At 46.7% G+C, this 18,277-nt stretch overlaps 1 protein-coding gene across 1 annotated transcript; it reads right to left on the reverse strand.

Annotated features, from left to right (window-relative positions):
• Window positions 1-2,628: 2,628 nt before the first annotated feature.
• strn4 (striatin, calmodulin binding protein 4) lies at window positions 2,629-17,814 on the reverse strand. Its single transcript, XM_041940484.1, has 18 exons — window positions 17,345-17,814; window positions 10,854-10,957; window positions 10,628-10,704; window positions 10,372-10,450; window positions 10,048-10,233; window positions 9,649-9,826; window positions 9,386-9,542; window positions 8,720-8,815; window positions 8,226-8,344; window positions 7,954-8,129; window positions 7,774-7,821; window positions 7,556-7,677; window positions 7,218-7,385; window positions 6,989-7,129; window positions 6,780-6,878; window positions 6,584-6,670; window positions 6,231-6,419; window positions 2,629-5,648 (listed from the first exon to the last, which is right to left on the reverse strand). The coding sequence occupies exons 1-17, from the start codon at window positions 17,651-17,653 to the stop codon at window positions 6,250-6,252; spliced, it is 2,316 nt and encodes a 771-aa protein (XP_041796418.1). The 5' UTR covers window positions 17,654-17,814; the 3' UTR covers window positions 2,629-5,648; window positions 6,231-6,249.
• Between the last annotated feature and the right edge of the window lie 463 nt (window positions 17,815-18,277).

Genomic DNA, 18,277 nt, shown 5'->3' on the forward strand with positions numbered 1-18,277 from the left:
GCCTGAGGCCAATAGACTCTCAGAAAGACCCGCCCTTTGGCTCCCTGCTCCCAGGCTTCTCCCTCCTCCCTTTCCTCTTTCTCTCTCCCTTCCTTAGTTTGGGGTTATCTGTCTTGTTTGCTCCCTCTCTGAGTCGAGGCCAGTAAAAGCTCCCCTTACATTGCCTGAGGGGGGCAGCTCCACGCTCAAAAACCCTCCCACCTCATGTTCCCTCTGACTGCATTAGCCTCTCTCTGCCCCTCTGCGACCCTCCTTCCTGCCTTATTTTCTCTCTCTAACACCTTTTCTCTGTGCATTTTCAGTAGACACGCCTCTGAGCTGTTTTCATGCAAAGTTGGCTGCAGGTTTCAGTGAAATGGGGAACTCTCAGGGCAAGGAGGGTGGTGCTTTGCACACACCAAGTGGGGCTGGGTCACCATAATCATCAGCATGACTGTGACTCTCCACTTAGCCTGTACCTTTGGTCATGAAAACCTCCCAATGCTGAAACTCACTAACCACATTCAGTTCATTATCTTCCGCTTACCTTCCGCCCGGGGCCGTGATGTAATGCTCATTCCTGTTGAGGGAGCTAATCATGATTTCCAATTCATTAAAACAAATGAACCACAGGCGACTGCACTCTGCTGAAATGCTTTTGAGACGAGAGACCTTAATAGCTCAGCAACTGCAGATAATGTTTGCAAGGATTCTATTTTCCACCACAAGAGGGCGATGTTTGGAGTAGCTGGACGTTGAATAATTAATTCCCAGGTAGAGATGAAGTCATCGGGCAGCTTTGTTGCCATTTGTCAGGAGAATTGGTCACATGTTACAAATGGACACATGACCACAGGTAAAACAATCAGGTGTAGCATGGTGATATCGAAGGGTGTTCCATTAAAGGGGAAATAAAATATCAGTATTTGCAGCCAAGATGTTCCAAACATGGTATAACACATGCCAACTATGCATATTTTTTTTTTGTGTGGCTAAAAGAGAAACTTTTTTTTTACCCAGATGCTGAAATTATGCAGCTTTTGCATTTTGAAGATTTTATAGTAAAGCGGAGAAAAGACTCTAAAATATAGATAGCACACTCCTATGAGTGCACAATTGGCAGGATGGATAAATTAACCTTTGATTCTTGGTGGTAGCTGACACTGCGCCTGAGCTGAGATGAGGCACATGAAGGTGAAATTTCATGAAACCAAACCAGACAAACTCTGGTTTTGCACGGCCGCAAATCAAGATGAGCTGCACGATGATGCACAATAAAGAACCGTGTTGAGTTTGGAAACAGCAGTGAAAATGAACAGTATATGAATATGTATACATTTAATATGTGTATTTTTATGGTTTTTAATAAGGTTGAACTTTTTGCAGAAAAATCATGTCAGACACAAATTATTTTTCAAAGCAGAGAATTCCCACATGTCAAAACAGAGGTCTTGAGGGGGTCTTTTTGACAACTGAGCAAACCCAAGAAATCCCCAGAAAAAAAAAACCTGTAAGCCTGATTCCAAAAAAGTTGGGACGCTGTGTAAAATGTTCATAAAAAAAAGAATGAAATCATGTGCAAACAAACTGTGTTTACTGATGAAGTGTTCCTGAGTCCATGTAGTAAAATCCTTTGTGCAATCATGTGTTGACAAAGCAGTGAACCTCGCTCCATCCTCGCCTGTGAACGACTGAGCCTTTCCAGGATGCTCCTTTCATACCCAATCATGATGCTATCACCTGTTACCAATCAACCTGTTTACCTGTGGGATGTTCCAAACAGGTGTTTTTGGAGCGTTCCACAACGTTCCCAGTCTGTTGTTGCTCCTGTCCAAACTTCAAATTCAGAATAAGCAGATAATTTACCATTTGATGAATTAAACATTTAATATATTGTCTTTGTACAGTTTCAAGTTGATGATGTGTCAAAAAGAATTAGCAACATTGTTTTACAGTGTCCAAACTGTTTTGTAATCGTGGTTTAAGTGAACCTTAAGCTACATTTTATGTTAACCAGTTGTATAACATCTTTGTCTGTTGTCCTAAAGGAGTTTTTATAAATCTGAGAAAACGACCCTGATGATGTCATCAAGGTTATCTTGGATTTGCAGACACATATCTCCATTTTTATTTATTTCATCAATCTTTTCTATTCATGTAAAAAAAAATGTTTAAAAAAAGCAGACCTTCCTAAATCATGTTTGTACTTGTGGGACTATCAGTCAACCTGGTGTTGGTTTATTCCTTTTCAGAATGGCTTTTATCTGTTTTTGCATTTGAACTCTTCGGTTTTAAGCCTGTGTTACAAACTGGGGGCTTGGAGTTCGACAGACGTTCACCAGGAATGGAGGGTCTAATGAAACATGTTGTCATGTTATATTGTTGGAAGCGTGACATCCAACGTTTTATAACTAGACACGTATTCAGACTGAAGGCCAGAACATCTCCGTCTCTGCTGCTTCTCTTTCAATCATTCATTTTAAAATCTGTCTCCTGGATGTCCCTCATCAGTGCAATTCTTCGATTAGCCCATCAGGGTACTTCTTGTGTTTTAATACATGTAAGGACTGATGCTTCCACGTGTCCAGTTGTTTCTGTAAGCTTTGTATCCTTTGCTAGAAATCAAGAAAGACAACACAAACCTCTCAATTCACTGTACAAAATCTTCATTTTTTTGTTTTTTCTTCCTTAATGACATACAACAGGGGACCCGTAAACAAAAAGAGAAAGTCATTTGATACAAGCTAGAATGCAGTTCAAAAATATATAATAAAACAAAATTAATAAAAAGCAGGTCTCTTATCCCTTGTAGTTAGAGGAAATAGTTTGAATACAGCTTAATATGATGTACAAAATATCACACAGTGATAAATTGCTAATAAAAAAATAAAAACACAAAGAAATGAGAGTCCTTTACCTTGGCCTCTGACTGGTAACAGATTTTTTTTTTTTTTTACTTTTTTTCTTAATTTTTCACATTTTTAATCATTTTGCTTTTTTTGCTTTTTTCTCCTTTTTTTTTTTTACAAGTTATACATTGCCATTATCAATCACAAGCAAGTTCTATGCCTAGCAAGGAAGAATGATTCACTTATGATACTACAGTATTCTTACATCTTAATAATCATATTCATAATCAAAGAAAAGAAATGCAAGAAAGAAAACAAGGAAATGATGGACATTTACAGCACATAATGGCATCTCTAGTCATCATTTACAACCTCTGTTTCGATTTCTTTTTCTTTTTCGATGTGTCATACTGATTTGTCTTTCTTCTCGGGGAGCGGTCGTACTGCGGTGGCTCAGAGGGAGCACAAAGCTCGCCGCTCGCCGCCCACCCTTGTAGTATTTACTCCAGATTGTATAAGAAATACCTGCAAAAACATTAGTTCTGCACCCTGTCTGTAACCACGTCTCGCCACCCACAGTTAGATGTAGTGCAAAGTGGAGCCAAATAGCAGTTCAGTGAGATAACAGGACGTTAAGCCCAGCAGCGGCGCAACAATGTAGTTGCACCTGGTTGTTGTCTACCACCCTGTTTCAGTACACAAACAAACAAACAAACAAGCAAACCTGGAACTATGAATGCTAGTCTTCCTAGTGATTAGGAAAGGAGTGTTTACCTCTAGGCTACTTCCAACCCTCACATCTGACCTCTGACCCTTAGTGTGACCCTGTAGTCTTGAAGAGGAAGGACGGTGCTCCTTAGCCAACTGATCTAATATTAGATTTTATCAGTCTTCTCAAGGTAGTTAACAGTCAAGTAATCTGACGTCAGGTCAGCTGTTAAGGGGCAACTTTCACCCAAAGCCGACGAACACGTGTCCTGCAGTTCTCAGTCAGAATGCAGGCAGAGAGAGATGTGAGCTGTTCTCAAAGGAACGACGGTTCCACCGAAGCCAGACGGTACGTTCCAAACAGCAGAATCGTGACACATCAGCGAGAACGGTTAGGTGCTGAAAAGTATCAGCTGACACCTACACATCTTAAACCAATACTTTCTCTTTTTCTTTCAGGAAAAAGTGGCTGAATTCAAAATGGACCTACTTTGCTCTTTTTTCTTCTAACCCTGGAGCCGTTTCTCCCAGCATGCCTCTCGGGAAAGAGGCGACCGGCTTCACATCATCAGTTCTCTGGGTAATGTGCTATAGTGCAACTCGTGCACGTCCTACAAGAAGAGGGAACTTTGCCTCAACACACAAGTGAAGGTAAATGTCAAGCTTTTTTTTTTTTTTTTTTTGGAAAGCCTGTATAAATAAATTAAGCCAGAGGCCGAGCGCCGCCTGCTGGCTTCTAGATGAAATGAACGATCCGAGCAGCTCTCATCGGAGGACGCGTTTTCAGTCCAGGTGGTCCTCGCCTTAATGTAATTACCATCGGCTCAGTACACTCCTCAAGCCTGAAGCGATCGAGGCCGACCTTACTCGCGTCCCTCTAATGAGAAGAGTGACCGTTCCATTTCTGAAATGTGACCACAGTTAATGAAATGATTCAACGCTGAAATGTCACGTAAAAGTCGATGCGCTCGACTTCGATCTGTGGCCAGATGATGAGAAACAGTCTCTCAATCACACACACACACAAAACAGGTCCCTGATTCTGACTCAAGGTTTTTCATAGCACCGTGATTTAACTAGTGCGCGCGCACACACACACACACACAATCTTCTGTACAGTAAAAGCACCAAATGACACAAACTGCGTCATTTGTCGAGCGCACGCAGACCAGCCTCACACCCCTGCAGTGTCCGGCCTCCAACTGCGCTCTCGTGATCTCTATGGAAACTGGTTCATTTATCCTGTACACACGCACGCACGCGCACACACACACAGACACACACAGAAGCAGAGGCAGAATCACGGGGACGCTTTAATACTCAGACGAACGATGAGACCTGGCCGTAAAGTTGAAATTAAAGCTATTTGTTCCAACACTAGTTAGCGACTGTCTAGTGCCTCCTCGCTTCACGCGCACGCCTCCGTTTGACATTCTCCAACCCCAAAACACGACACCGCACACGCTCTACCTGGAGTCTTTGGAATGTAATACATTGATTCCCAGTGGAGGGGTCGGTCAGGTGTTTTCTGCCGACGCGTCCTTTGGAAAGGTTGCTGTTTTTAGTCATGCCTACATGTGTATGTTAGCCGCAAGCAGTTTGTGAACTACTAAAAAAAAAGGTCTGTAAGATGAAATGTGGCGGTGCGTTTGTGCGCGCTGTGCAGTGTTCCCTCGGTGGTGCTCCGTGAAATGTGAGCAGTGCGTCGGCACGTTCAAGCGCACAAACACGCGCACACACAAACACGCGCAGTGCTTTGTAGTAGTTGTTAGAGTTTGAAAAAGAAAAGAAATTGTAGTGTAGAAAAAGTGTTACTCCAAACATGATTACTTGAAAACGGAGCAGCCGGGATTTTTAAGTTATAAAAAAGCAGTGTGGTTAGTATTACAAGAAGTCACTGAGGCATCGGAGAACAGTGAGGGAGACTGAGGGGAGGGGATGTCCTGTGGCGATGACCCAGCCAGTGGGGTGCAGGACAAGTGTGTGTGTGTGTGAGAGTGTGTGTGTGTGTGTGTGTGTGTGTGTGTGTGTGTGTGTGTGTGTGCGTAAAGCAGGTGAAATTTGTCCACTGTAGTCTTCAGTCTCTTTTGGCCCAGTTGTTTTTGTAGAACTCTGCAAGAAGAGAAGAAGGTGAACAAAGTCAACAGCCGTTCAGAGCTGATCAGGACACAAACATAAAAGACAAAGAACGTTTATTTATCCAATTTTCAAATTCCTAGTTGGAGGGGAAGACTGTTATAGTGAGTGGCCATGTAAGATTTCTAAACTGCACAATTTAAGGCTCAGATTTGACTACTCAAAAACGCTCAATTCTACAGTTCCCAAAACACAATTCATTTACTTCCCCCCCCGATGATAATAAATTTTAGTTTAGTAGTTTCCCAGACTTTGGAGAGCTCCCTCCTGAGCCACAGAAGAAATTACACAACCTTCTTTTTAACAGGCTGAGCAGTACTAACCGTGACAAATACACTGATCTATGTGTCTAAATTGTGGGGTGCATCTTTAAAATTTACTGGTGTATTTATCAAAGGGATATAAAATGATGAATAAAGCATATTATATTGGCCAGGAAGTGAGGAGAGTGAAGAGTTCTGCATCTTGTTTAATTTTGATGGACTTGTATCACAGCTCAAGCTGATCTGCGTCTCACTGTGTGCACGCGCTCGATAATAAATAATACCTCCATCTCACCAGAATGACGACAGTGCTGTCAGACAAAGATCTTGGCAAGTGCATCTGCGCCGGCGCTGGCAATGAAGGGCTGGGAAGGGTGGAAGGCCACGTCATGGATGGCCTCGTCGTGCTTCTTCCTGTGGGCCGTGATCTCCTGCACACACGTCCTGTTGTCCAGCATCCACAGGCGCACCGAGCAGTCATGGCCTGCAGGGGGCAGCGAGCGGGTGCAAACAAAGACAACAACATTATGAGGGGCAGAGATCGCTGCGGAGTACAGTGGAAAAGAATCCTGCATATGCTTCTTGGCCTGCAGACTATACAGAGATGTTCAGCTGCATTAGGGGACAGTAAAGCTGAGTGGTACTCACTGCCAGAGATGAGGTAAGTGCCTTTAGGGTCTGTGGTAAGACAGGTGACCGCGTCCAGGTGAGCCACCATGGAGTGGACAACTTTCCCTGTACAAACACACACAGCAAGCCGATTTAGATGCATTCACATTCCAGCAAAGAAGTACGGCTGCGGAGCAAATGAACAGCTGACAAATAAAACCCCTTCTGCAGATACCTGTCTTGTTGTCCAGGAAACGGATGGTGCGGTTCTCATGTGCAGTGATGGAGACGGGCTCAGATGGGTGACTGACCACACGGTTGATCAGCTCACTGCCTGCAAAGGAGGACAAACGACTCCATTTTAATCCGTCGTCCATTGATTTCTAACTTATGCCTGAGCGGGTGATATTACTCGTGGTGGAAAATCAACTGTCTGGAACATACCATCCTTGGTCTGCGTCTCTAGCGCGGTGGTGCTCTGCTCTGTGTTGAGGTCGTAGAGCAGCGTCTCACCGCCGTCAAATGACACCACCACCTGGTTGGGGTCAGTGGCCACAAAGGCAACTGAGGTGGGCGTGCCGTGCTCTGGGAGAACACAGGAGATGGTGATGTTGTGCGGCGTGGACACAATACAAAAACTCAAATTTAAAAAAACTTAGCACAGATGTTCTACCTCTCTCCTTGTTGAAGACAGACAGGCAGGGAGCCGAGTTCTGCGGGTCCCAGATTCGAATAGTGCCGTCGGCTGAGCACGAGGCGAGACGATGGTGGACTGCCGAGTAAGTTAGACCCCACACGCTGTCCTCGTGGCCTGCAAGCACACTGCTCTCGATGCTGGGATCTGGATGGATACGCACATATTAAAACACATGGTGCAACAACAATCACCTGAAGCTGTACAGGAAACGCAAAAACATTATGCCTCCAGCCGTAGCTGTCGCCGGTGCAGAGGCATAAAAACAACCTTTACTCAGTGACTGCTAAATCCTCTGGCAGCTGGGGAAGACTCACCGTAGTTATCGTAGGGATCCACGTTGAGGTCTGGCATCTTCCAGCATCTGACAGTTCCATCTAGACCTCCGCTGTAGCAGGAGTCTCCGTCCTCGCCCATGGTCAGCGACAGAACGGCTCCACTGGGCAAAGAGACACAGACGGGTCAGGGGTCAGCAGCGGCAGGTTTGCGCACAAGGCGAGGATTTGTATTTGTACGCGTATCAGACTCGACTCACCTGTGAGCTCTGAATGTGTAGATGGGCTCAACGTCCAACGCTGCGTTCCTGTGGAGGGACACAGTCTTGTAAATGTGCTTCCTAGTTCAATTCATTTGCTGTTTTTGATTTTCTATTTTTTATGTGTCCGACTGCTGCTTGGAAAGCTGTGGAACTCCCTGTGCTTCTACGGGCTCTTACTTTTTAGAGTGCATGGCCTTGTTGAGGTTCCACAGTTTTAGCGTTCCATCCTCAGAGGCCGTGAGCAGCACCGCTTGGCTGGGGTGAAAGGTTAACGCGCGGATGGCGTCGAAGTGGCTGCGTAGTGTGAAACGAGGGTTCCATGTCTTCTTGAACTCCTCTCTGTTATCCTGCATCTGACAGCACATACAGAAAGAGGGAACAGTCACACAATTTCAGCACACAAGTGTAGGTTGGATTGCATCCTGTGCATTGTGCAAATGTGTAATTACATCCATGGAGAGATCGTTGTCATTGGCAACAGTGAGATCAGCCAGTTCACCCAGGTTCATGTCCCCTCCTCCGACGGCGTCCATAATGAAGACGTCAGAGGAGAAACCCAGGGCGCCGCCTGCAGGTTGGAGATGGAAAAGCACAGGAGTTACGACTGCGTCTTGACAAACCGTCATGGCCCTACAAGCGCAGGCGGAGACGACTGCAAAATATAGCAATGAATCTTTGATCCGCCTGGCAAGAGTCCAGTCATCTTGTTTCCTTACTCTCACACCGTGTACCAGAGGAAACATTTATATATTCAGAAAATATTTAGGTGTAGGAGCAACTTTATAAATGTACTCCCCACACAGGTTTTAAATTTGAACATAGACATGACAGCATCTAAATTTGAGATTCCTAAGCTCATCATGCATGTGGGAGACTGAGGTAGAGTACTTGCAGAGGAGAGTCTATGGTTTTCTATGGGGCGTATTTAGTGGGGAAGTCTTACCTTCGCCGGAGCGAGCCTGTCCCGATACAGAGGGGGGCGGGGTGGGTTTAGGGGGGAAGTCCGACATCATGCCTTGTAACTTGTTCCTGCGGTTCTCTGAACCCGGCAAGAGGAGAGAGACACAAAACATCCAGTCATGCAGAGAGGCGGAGGACGGACGGAGAGGCCGACAGACGGACAGGTGAGAGACAGACGAATGTAGACGGAGGCAAAAAGGAGAGACTTCTCTCTTTAAAACACACAACGTACACTCACAGTTTTTCAAGATTCTGTTTGTGAGAGGAGGAAATCAATAAAAGCACAGGCACACAGTGTAAAGATGGCTCAGAGAATGAAGTGTGGACATATAAAAAGAGAAGGCAGCATGCGAGGTAACCTTTTGAGAAATGACCCCGGACCAGAGAGAGTGCATCTACAGACAGAGATGACAGCTACACAACTGCAAAGAGTCACAGACTGACAGCTCGTGAAACAGGACAGAGAGACAGCTGGTTGGGAAAAGAGGTTGGTTTTATTGACAAGAAGAGATGCCAGGACACAATGAGAAGTAAAAGATAAAAAGGTGAGCAGGGTGGGGGGGGGGGGGTGGCAAAAAAAGACAGATACACTGTGGGCAGTGATTCTAGCAGTGCTGGTGCTGATGGTGTTGCTACGGCAACAGCGTACCTAACTCCCGTCCGTCCCCCGAGATCCGGGCCTCTCCCGCCCCCTCCCCATCCTCCCCCGAGCCCAGGAAGTCAAATTCACTGAGGGCGTCTTCCGAGTCGTCTTCGTCCTCCTCGTCCTCGGGGTCCAGGTCTGTGGTCATGGGCTCCGAACCCATCTGGAAACAGAGCCGAGAAGCTCGTGTTACTCACGTGATCGGATGAACGGACTCTGCGGTTTGTCATTATCGATCTGATTACATTTCTAAAAATCACTGATCATACCTTCGCGCGAGACTTCTTGTTCTTGCGCGGCCCGTCGATGCAGTCGGTGGCCATGCCTTGAAAGTCGTCCTCCTCGTCACTGTCGTCTTCGTCGTCGTCCTCGCAGCCGTGCAGGAAGGGGATCTTATCGAGCACAGAGCCCCCCAGACGTTCCTTAGAGCTTTCCTTGCCGGCGTTCCTACAAACAGTGGGAAATATCATGTGGGTAAACAGCACTAACAGGTATGAAAAGTTCATGCTTGTAAAGAAATTTGTTCAAAAGCAGATTAACAAGTAAAAGAAAAGAAAATGCCAGCCTGTTGTTTCACTCATGCATATTTTGTTGCAAACTGTGAGCATCACTATCCTTTTCAGTGGAGCAGAGAGAAAGACAGAGACCATGCCAGCTTCCAGTCTCACCTCTTGATTTGCTCCTCTATCTGTCTGACCAACAGCGACTCTCCGCCCGCCCGGGGCTCCGGCTCGGGGCAGGTTTCGCTGGGCGGGGGCCCGTTAGCCTCTGGGCTGCTCCGCCCAAGCAGGGAGCGCACGCGCTTAGACCGCATGTCCAGGATGGTGTCTGAATAACCCACTTCCTCAAGATATCTACATTCACAGGAAAAGGCATGCATAAAAATAAACCCAGAACCAGATAACAATTTAAAAACCAATCATAAAGTGCTGAGATAAAGCAGAGCACTGAGATTTAAAAAAAAAAAGGAGCTGATGACGCTGAGGCCTTACTTGCGTAGTAGCTGTCGTCCCTCCTTCCAGGACATCTGATTGGCTGGCTCAGAGTCTGACTCAGCTGGCCCATTGGGAACTACAGAAAATAGATTGGTCAATAGTGATGCAACAGCAAGGTATGAGCACAAAAAGAGAGAAGCAGAAACTTTGAGTTGCTCTTAAAGTACAGCAGCAGCAGAAAAAAAAAGACAACAGCAGCAGATGATATAATATCTCCAAATAACAGAGCATATGAGGGCTTGGGTAAACATACGCTGGTCTGCCTCTGTCTCTGGTTTCTTGTCTCCGGGACTCTGGTCGTTTCCTGTCTTCAGCTTCTGGTGCTTAGCCCTGCAACCCCAAAAAGCGCCACATGAGGGCAGCATTGTGAGCACACAAGAAAATCTATCACTATCAAATCACTGCGTCTACAGCATGCAAAAATATTATAACAGGCCGGGTGGATAGCAGACTGGAGGACCCAGGGACATTCATCTTACCTCTCTTGTTTGAGGGCGTACTCCAGCATCTTGATCCGCCTCACCAGGTCCTGTTTCATATTCTCCTGCCCTTTCCTCTCGCCCTGCAGAAATGCCACCTGAGCCTGAAAACACACACAAAACGCTGACAACCATTAAAAAAAATGCACACACATACAAGAAAACACTCACAAGCACATATGATCTGAAAATCACTTCATTTACACACCATGACAAGACTGTCTGCTCTCTTTCAAAAAAAAAAGGCGCGTGCGGCCTCATTTAAGGCCGGAGAGTGAAGCATTTGATATCAACAGAGGCCGCGGACGTGAAGGGAAAAAAAAAGTTTGATGTGACGAGCATAGCAAACATGACTTCTGAGAAGCCAGAATAAGTAGAGGGTTGTGGAACAGGGCTCTTATTTTTAACTTCTCCTAACCGAGGCCTCAGTGCGCATCTGCAGCAGAGGAAAAACAAGACAGACTGGCCAAATTCAAATATCCTCTTTTAAGACACATCCTTCCTTTGTGCGCTTCCCCTCTCATTTTCCGTCCGCTTCCTTCCTCACTGGGCTGATAAAATTCTTACCTTGAGGAAAGAGGTGCTCGCTGCCCGGTCTCCATCAAACAAGTAAAGGGGTTTTGTGAGAAAGAGAAATGACAGCGTGAAGGTTTGATGAGGGCTATCTTTAGACGGGGTCTTCCCTTGAGTAAGGCATCACAAGGCAAGACTTGAGAAAGATTTCTAGCACGTGTTTCTGTGCTTCACACCAGGTGATGCTTGTCGGTGAGCGGTTTCTCAGCAAAACTGTGACTCGAAGGAGAAAAAAACAAATCAACAGTGATGGCAGTTCGAGGTGGGTTTAAAAGTCTGACCCGTTTCTACTCTCAGGTGATTGCAGGCCCAACAGTTTTGTATTTTCGCCCTCTCCTCCCTCTTTCCCCCTCTGTGCCAAGCGGCACTGGAGCATTAATGCCGATTGTTTTACAGTCCATTTCTCCTCTGCACGTCCCTGTCTGTGTCCACGAGTCTGCTCCCACACGCATACGCAGTTCTGGAAAACTAGAACAGTCTAAAAACACAATCTCACGGGGCAGGCACTCGGTCTACTTGAGAGGGTAGTCAATCACCCAGGAAAGCGCACACACATACACACACACACACACACAGTCATGTAAGCAGCTAGGAGGGCCAGTGGAACACAGGATAATCTGCCAAGAAAACCTTTCTGCCGCGGCTGCTGAGTAATCCTGATTAATGCAACGTGATTTTATATGCTTATCTGAGAGTTTTGGAGATAATTGTCAAAAGCGAGGGTGTCAACACTGCGGGGAAGACGCTAGAGGTTGTGAGATACAGATAACTTTGCGTGGTTTTATATTTAACCGAGGAGGAGCAGTTCAGTTTGTGCAAAACATCTAAAATAAGTAAAACAGCTGATGAATTAACTGTGTTAAAGGGTGGGATGCAAAGAGGTGAATTCATTTAGCTTAGCCTTGTATCAACAGCTGTGCAATAATTCAGAGTTTGCTGTGGTTACGTCGCTGATAGCAGCATCTAGCATTGAGCTAGCAGCAATTGTGCAGTTGCTGTGTTTTGTAATGGTCGATGCAATCGTGTATTTGTACATTTCACACAGGCAGGAACACTTGATCCAGTGTGGCATAATCAGACATTAATGTGAACATGTTAGAATACAAGCCAAGCAGAGTCGGGCTGTTTCTCTGTCTGTCACAGTGTGGGAGGTTCAGATACAAGAAAGCAGCATGTGCATTATATACTGGGTACTATAAATGGTTAACAACAGGTGGTATGCGGCTTAAAAAAAAAAAAAAATCCCAGCTCACATTAAACTGACATCTTCAAAGTCTATCAGTCAGGATGCCACCAGTCTAGCATCCACAATGATGACAATGACTGTGAGCATTTCAGCTGCTCTGATACTGAGGCCAGCTGCGGGTCACTGAGAGGCCAGCTGGGGTGAAATCACTCAAATTCACGAGAGGGGCAGATATGGCAGATGTGAGGTCTTCTGTCCACAGATAAACAAACACAGACGGCCGTCTCAGCCCTGATATACAGTTCGGCTTAAAAGCCTACTGCAAGGCCCGAAAATGATGGCGCAACTGGCTGCAGATATGTCGACGAAGAGCTCTTCACCTTCTGAAAGGTCAATATGTCAGAGCTGAACTGATCAAAAGAGCACGAGGGCGGCGGTCAGAAGCACTCACGCCGCAGTTAGCGTAATATGAAATGCGATTCAATCACTTCCTGATGTGCGTCCGACTCAGTGGCAACAAAATCTTTCAACTAAATGAGCGGAATCGGGAAAGCGCTCCATGATCTCCGCCTCGGATGGAATGCGTCTCGTTCATCCTTCAGGGGCCGGGCAGACCTTTCTACACCTACTCCCACACAGACGAGCCACGACCTGCTCTCACACACACACACACACACACACACAGAGATAACCATCACATCCACTGTCACACCGAGCTCCTAGAAGGACAGGTTCCCACTGGTGCCCAAAACCTCAAATCCCTGACGCGGCTTTTGTTGGCTGAGACAGACAGACAGACAGACAGACAGACAGACACACACACACACACACACACGCGCGCTAACATGACAATAAAGGCGCGCAGTCAGAACTGCCTTTTCCTGGGACGTAGAGGAAGCCAAAACAGAGGGATTAGTGTGTCAAAGGGTTTATTGCTGCAATCGTTTTCTATTATTGAACGACTCATTCTGTGGCTCTGACCTGGTTTTACTTGCTCTTCCTTTCTGCAGTGTCTCCCTTTGAGGGGGGGGGGGTCATATGGTTCGGTGGCTAAAATATCAGGTTAGAGCAGGTGAATTTAACAAGTCGACCATTTTTACCACGGCTGTTGTCTGTTAGCTGAGTCGACAGGGTCAGATTTGTTTTGAGCCTTCGCTGCTTTCTGTGTGAAGACGAGTCCGCTCATCGGCTGTTAAAATATCCATAATCGAGGCGTATCAAACAAAACGTGTTGGTCTTTTGGGTGTCATCTGATATCCAGCCCCTCACACCGACACTGCGGCTATTTTCTTTGTATCATGTTGGTAAACTAACAAAGCTTAAAGTACAAAGGGACCTTGTTGCGAGCAAACCTGTCGTGCCATCTGATCTCTCTTTCCTGTGGGTGGGTTTTCCTCCGTGTGGCCTACCGCCGCTGACCTTTCCAGAGTTTGTTGTAGCATGGAGAGCTGACACATTTAGCCTGTTCTGTCAGCCGCTCTCGACTGGCTGCGGAACAGGGTCAAGGGCAGCTTCCCTCCTCCACTGGCCACCCTCCATCTTCTCATCCCTTCATCCCCACGAGGGAACCCATGAGCCAACAAGTAGAGCAATGAACTTTTCTGGGACAGTGCTGAGTGTGACGAGCGTGTGTGTGTGTGTGTGTGTGTGCGAGTGTGGAGGTATTTAGCCAGAGAATGACATCCTAAAAAGTTGGCTTTGCTGCCTGAGTTTGATTGGAAGATGCTTGATAAGCAGTGGGAAGCGAAAAGAAAATATTTCGCGTGTCATGAACGTGTCTGAATGAGAGAGAAGAAAATCAAAACAGGGGATTTTCGAGATTTCGGGGGGAAAGAATGTGAGAAATACAACAACAAGCGGACGACTGCGTACAGAAAGGTTCAAAACTAAAAATCAACACACGTAGAACGGGAGCGCTGCAGGTCTGCGTGGGCGGGAGGCGCACACTCTAATGCAGTACATATGGATGTCATATGTGTGTCGTGGCTGAGAGCGCAGAGCTATTAATTAGAGATGTGTTCCCAGGGCCCCCGGGGCCACGCTCTACAGGAAGTGATGTCATCTGGGTCACCAGTAATCTATTCTACACAACTACTGACACGGTTAATAAAATTAAATAGATGAAAATGAGAATAATCCGAAGGGAAACAGGTACAGGTCCGCCCTTTCCCCCTGGAGGGTAAGTGTGGTGACTTTGTTCCATGTCTGGTGGACAATCTGTTTGTCTATTAAATTATAATGAGGATCAGCCAAATAACAAGCTAATTACTTCAGGCATGTTCAGACACAGTGCTGATAGAACACACTGCGTGTCTGAAGGACGGCAGGACAAGGCCACTACCACCTGTCCCATGGTCCTGCTGGGATGTCCCACCTGGCCCGGAGCTGGGGGGGGGCCCTCATTCCTGGCCTGTCACTGGAGACGCGACACCACAGGTGGCCTTTCGCACCAAAAACTCGCTCCCGGAGACAGCACATGTGACAAAGTCTCAGAGGCACGCTACGCTACGCCGTCACACGCACAGTTACACAGGCGTGAGATGATTGTTGGTTTCCTAACCTTATGAATGCCGTGAAAGCACAAAATGTCATGTGTGAGTGATGTGTTGGACACATACGCAGAATGTTGCTAACTGCAGGACATGGCCGGTGAAGGCAGGGGGGGGGCATGCTAACTGGCATGTTGAGAGCCCTGCGAGCATGCTGGCAACAAAAGCCAGAGGCCTGTGGCTTGTGGGTGTTAAAATGTAAGCTAGGTCAACTTTTCAACCGGGCACTCAGGCGATCCTCGCTTTCTCTCAGCACAGAACGTGGTGCTAATTGTACCCGTGAAACCAGACCATGTTGCAGCAAATGCGCACACGCAAACAAAGTTCCATAACAAGCACTAATGGCATGTTGGACATAGCGATGGCCTGCTTCTGCCTCCCATTCCCGCTCTTTACCCACGCACGGCGATAAAAGCGGCGAGCGCAGCCCGTTTGTTATCGTTCATCCATATTTTATCAGGCTCCTATTTATAACTACATAGGTTTGAGTCGGGGGCAAAGTGAGAAGCGGAGAGACAGAACAGACGCGATGATATGTTGTTGGGTTTTTTTTTTTTCCTGTGGCTTTGTCGAGCTCTCGAGCTGCAGACGATGGCTCATCCTAATTACAAGCAAATTGAGGCTGCAGGAGGAAGACCACAAGTGGGTTTGGGGAATGAAACGACGGCCTGTTCGGCCCGTCATTCCAATCACAGGGCGCGCTGGCGTTTTCGAGCGTGTGTACGTTTTCCTAACCTGCCTTCACCCTGGAACAATCCGATGAGTAAGCGCAAAGCTTGCCCAGCAATGCTCTGCCTCGCACACATGCACGCCGGAGAGTCGCACAGTGCAGCCTCTGTCTTCAGAGCATCTGCAGCCATTAGGGGGCTCATGCCTGGCTCAAGGGCATCTCTACGGCTCTGACTCACACGTTCACGTAGATTTTTCTAGACATTTCACACATTCACAAGCTCCCTTCTCTAACCTAAAGGCTGAAAACACACATGTTATTAATCAGCAGGTTATCTTAAAATCCCCATTGTTTTTGTTTTATTACATTCGGTCTGGATTAACTGCACTCATACAACACTTCTAAACTACATTTGGTTGTAGCTAGGACGGTGCTTGACTGGTTATACTCGAAGACAGCCAAAAAGTATGAATGGCGCTGAAAAATACAACTGCTCTGCAAACGTATAAGCCGTGTTCATCCACCGCACCACTGACTCATCCGCCCGTGTGCCAGGCCCCGATTCAAAATGTTGATCTGCTTTCAGTGCCACCAGATACACAGACACGCACGTCACCACAGACCGCTGTTTGCTAAGATCACGCCTCAAAGAACTTCATCCAAGGAGGACTTTGCAGCAAGATGTGATTTAGTGCAAAACCTGCTCATTGCCTGGCGTGCATGGTGAGAGCGGAGGCCTGTTAAAAGCTCTTGCATATTGTTTCCTGAATAAAACAGCATCGATATTGAACTGCTCCTCATTTTGCAGTGGAGTTTCCTCGAGTGAGGACACTACTTTGACGACTGACCCTCAGACAACTCTCACTCTCAAATGCAGTGATTGGAGAAGGAGCTGCCGGCTGTGTGTCATCACCTTTTAACCACAACAGCGCAGATCACTTGATTTGTGGGATATGAAAACCTGACAAGTGTCTCCTTACAAATGATGAACGCCAGAATAAAGCCCACCTTAAAAGCAGTATGGTGTGGGCATGCCCCTTTAATAACATCAAGGAGACACTGCAAGGTAGCCACACCTTAACTCTGTTTACCTTTTCTATTGCAGGATAACTTGCTTGCTCCAGTAATAAAACCTGCATCATCTAACTACGTGGGGTGCGTCTTTGTGAGTGGGAATGAAACTGATTATATGAGCATCTGAAGGCCAAAGGGCAGAGATTAAAGCTTTCTGAACATATAGTTTATTCTATGTTTGGAGGCTGTTTGTCTTGTGCTGATCAGCTGGAGGTCACAGAGTCCCTTCACTTCCCTTTACTGTCGGGGAATAATGCATCCTGGTCGGCAGAGTATGACAGGGTGTAATGTTAGCCCGTTAGCATTGTGTCATCCTGACTCTGATTGATTGTAGGGCATGTGTACCGTCACAAAGCGACACTAAAGGAGCTTCTGCTATCTCCTCTCTGGCTTATATTCGGCGGTAACGCTGCAAACGAAGGCTAAATTATCAATTTACCCTGAGTTCGTCTCTCTCAGCCTCCCAGCGGTATTTCTCGGCCTGGAAGCGTCCCCACTCGTACTGGATGAAGTGCAGGATCCCAGGAAGCGTCATACCCGAGTCCCCGTCCTGCAGCTCCCGAGCCTGCGACGATCCGGGCATGGCCCCGGCTGCCGCCGCCGCCGCCGCCGCCATCGCCCCGGTCGCCGCAGCTGATGTCGCCTGGCCCGGTCCTGCTTTGGGCCCGTTTGGGTTGCGCCCCGCTCCGCTGCTGCCGACGCCTCCGGAGTTCGGGTTTGGTCCTCCGCCGGATCTGTCCGCCTCCATTTTAAGCGTTCAACCTTTCGCCAGGATAAGGAGGTGGAAACGGGCAGAGTGTACGAAAAATAACAATAATAAAAAAAAGTACCTCGTACCCTTCTGCCAACCCAGCTGCACTTCACTATAAGCGACCCTCTTTTCTTCCTTTTCTCACACGCACAGAACAAAATTACTATTCAGGTGGTAAAATACTACACTTCCGCTTTCAAACCTTCAAGATAAAATACCATCGTGCTATATGTTTGGAACACGTAGCTTACTGTTTAGCTACCATTTAGCCATATTTAACATACATTTTCAACTGGAAACGTTTGCTAAAATGACATCGTAATATGAATATTAAATGCCAATCACACAGAACAGGTGATACGATTTTGTGCGCGACTCTTATTTTGTATGTCCGTGATGTGCTTCCTCCTCCCTGTGTTTGCTGTTGGAAAGCCCACTGTGAGTGACAAATAAAGGGCCATGTTTGCTGTAATACACAATGAACATGTCGCTAAGGGAGTTCATTTCCTGCCATTTTGTGAGCAGGGAGCAGTGAGGACAGTGAAGTTAGCCGAAAGTATCCACAAGTGTGTTTCCGGTTTGAACTTTCATTTTAAAAATCTCCACGACACTGCTCGACCG

This window comes from Chelmon rostratus, chromosome 7 (genome assembly GCF_017976325.1).
Source record: "Chelmon rostratus isolate fCheRos1 chromosome 7, fCheRos1.pri, whole genome shotgun sequence".
In the NCBI taxonomy this organism is placed as follows: Eukaryota; Metazoa; Chordata; class Actinopteri; order Chaetodontiformes; family Chaetodontidae; genus Chelmon; species Chelmon rostratus.

Coding starts and splice junctions, on each gene's coding strand:
- strn4 (XM_041940484.1), bottom strand. CDS start 17,653: ATGGAGGCGGACAGATCCGGCGGAGGACCAAACCCGAACTCCGGAGGC. Junction 8,816..9,385: donor GGGGGACGGACGGGAGTTAG/GTACGCTGTTGC, acceptor TGCCGGGTTCAG/AGAACCGCAGGAACAAGTTA. Junction 7,678..7,773: donor TACACATTCAGAGCTCACAG/GTGAGTCGAGTC, acceptor CTCTTTGCCCAG/TGGAGCCGTTCTGTCGCTGA.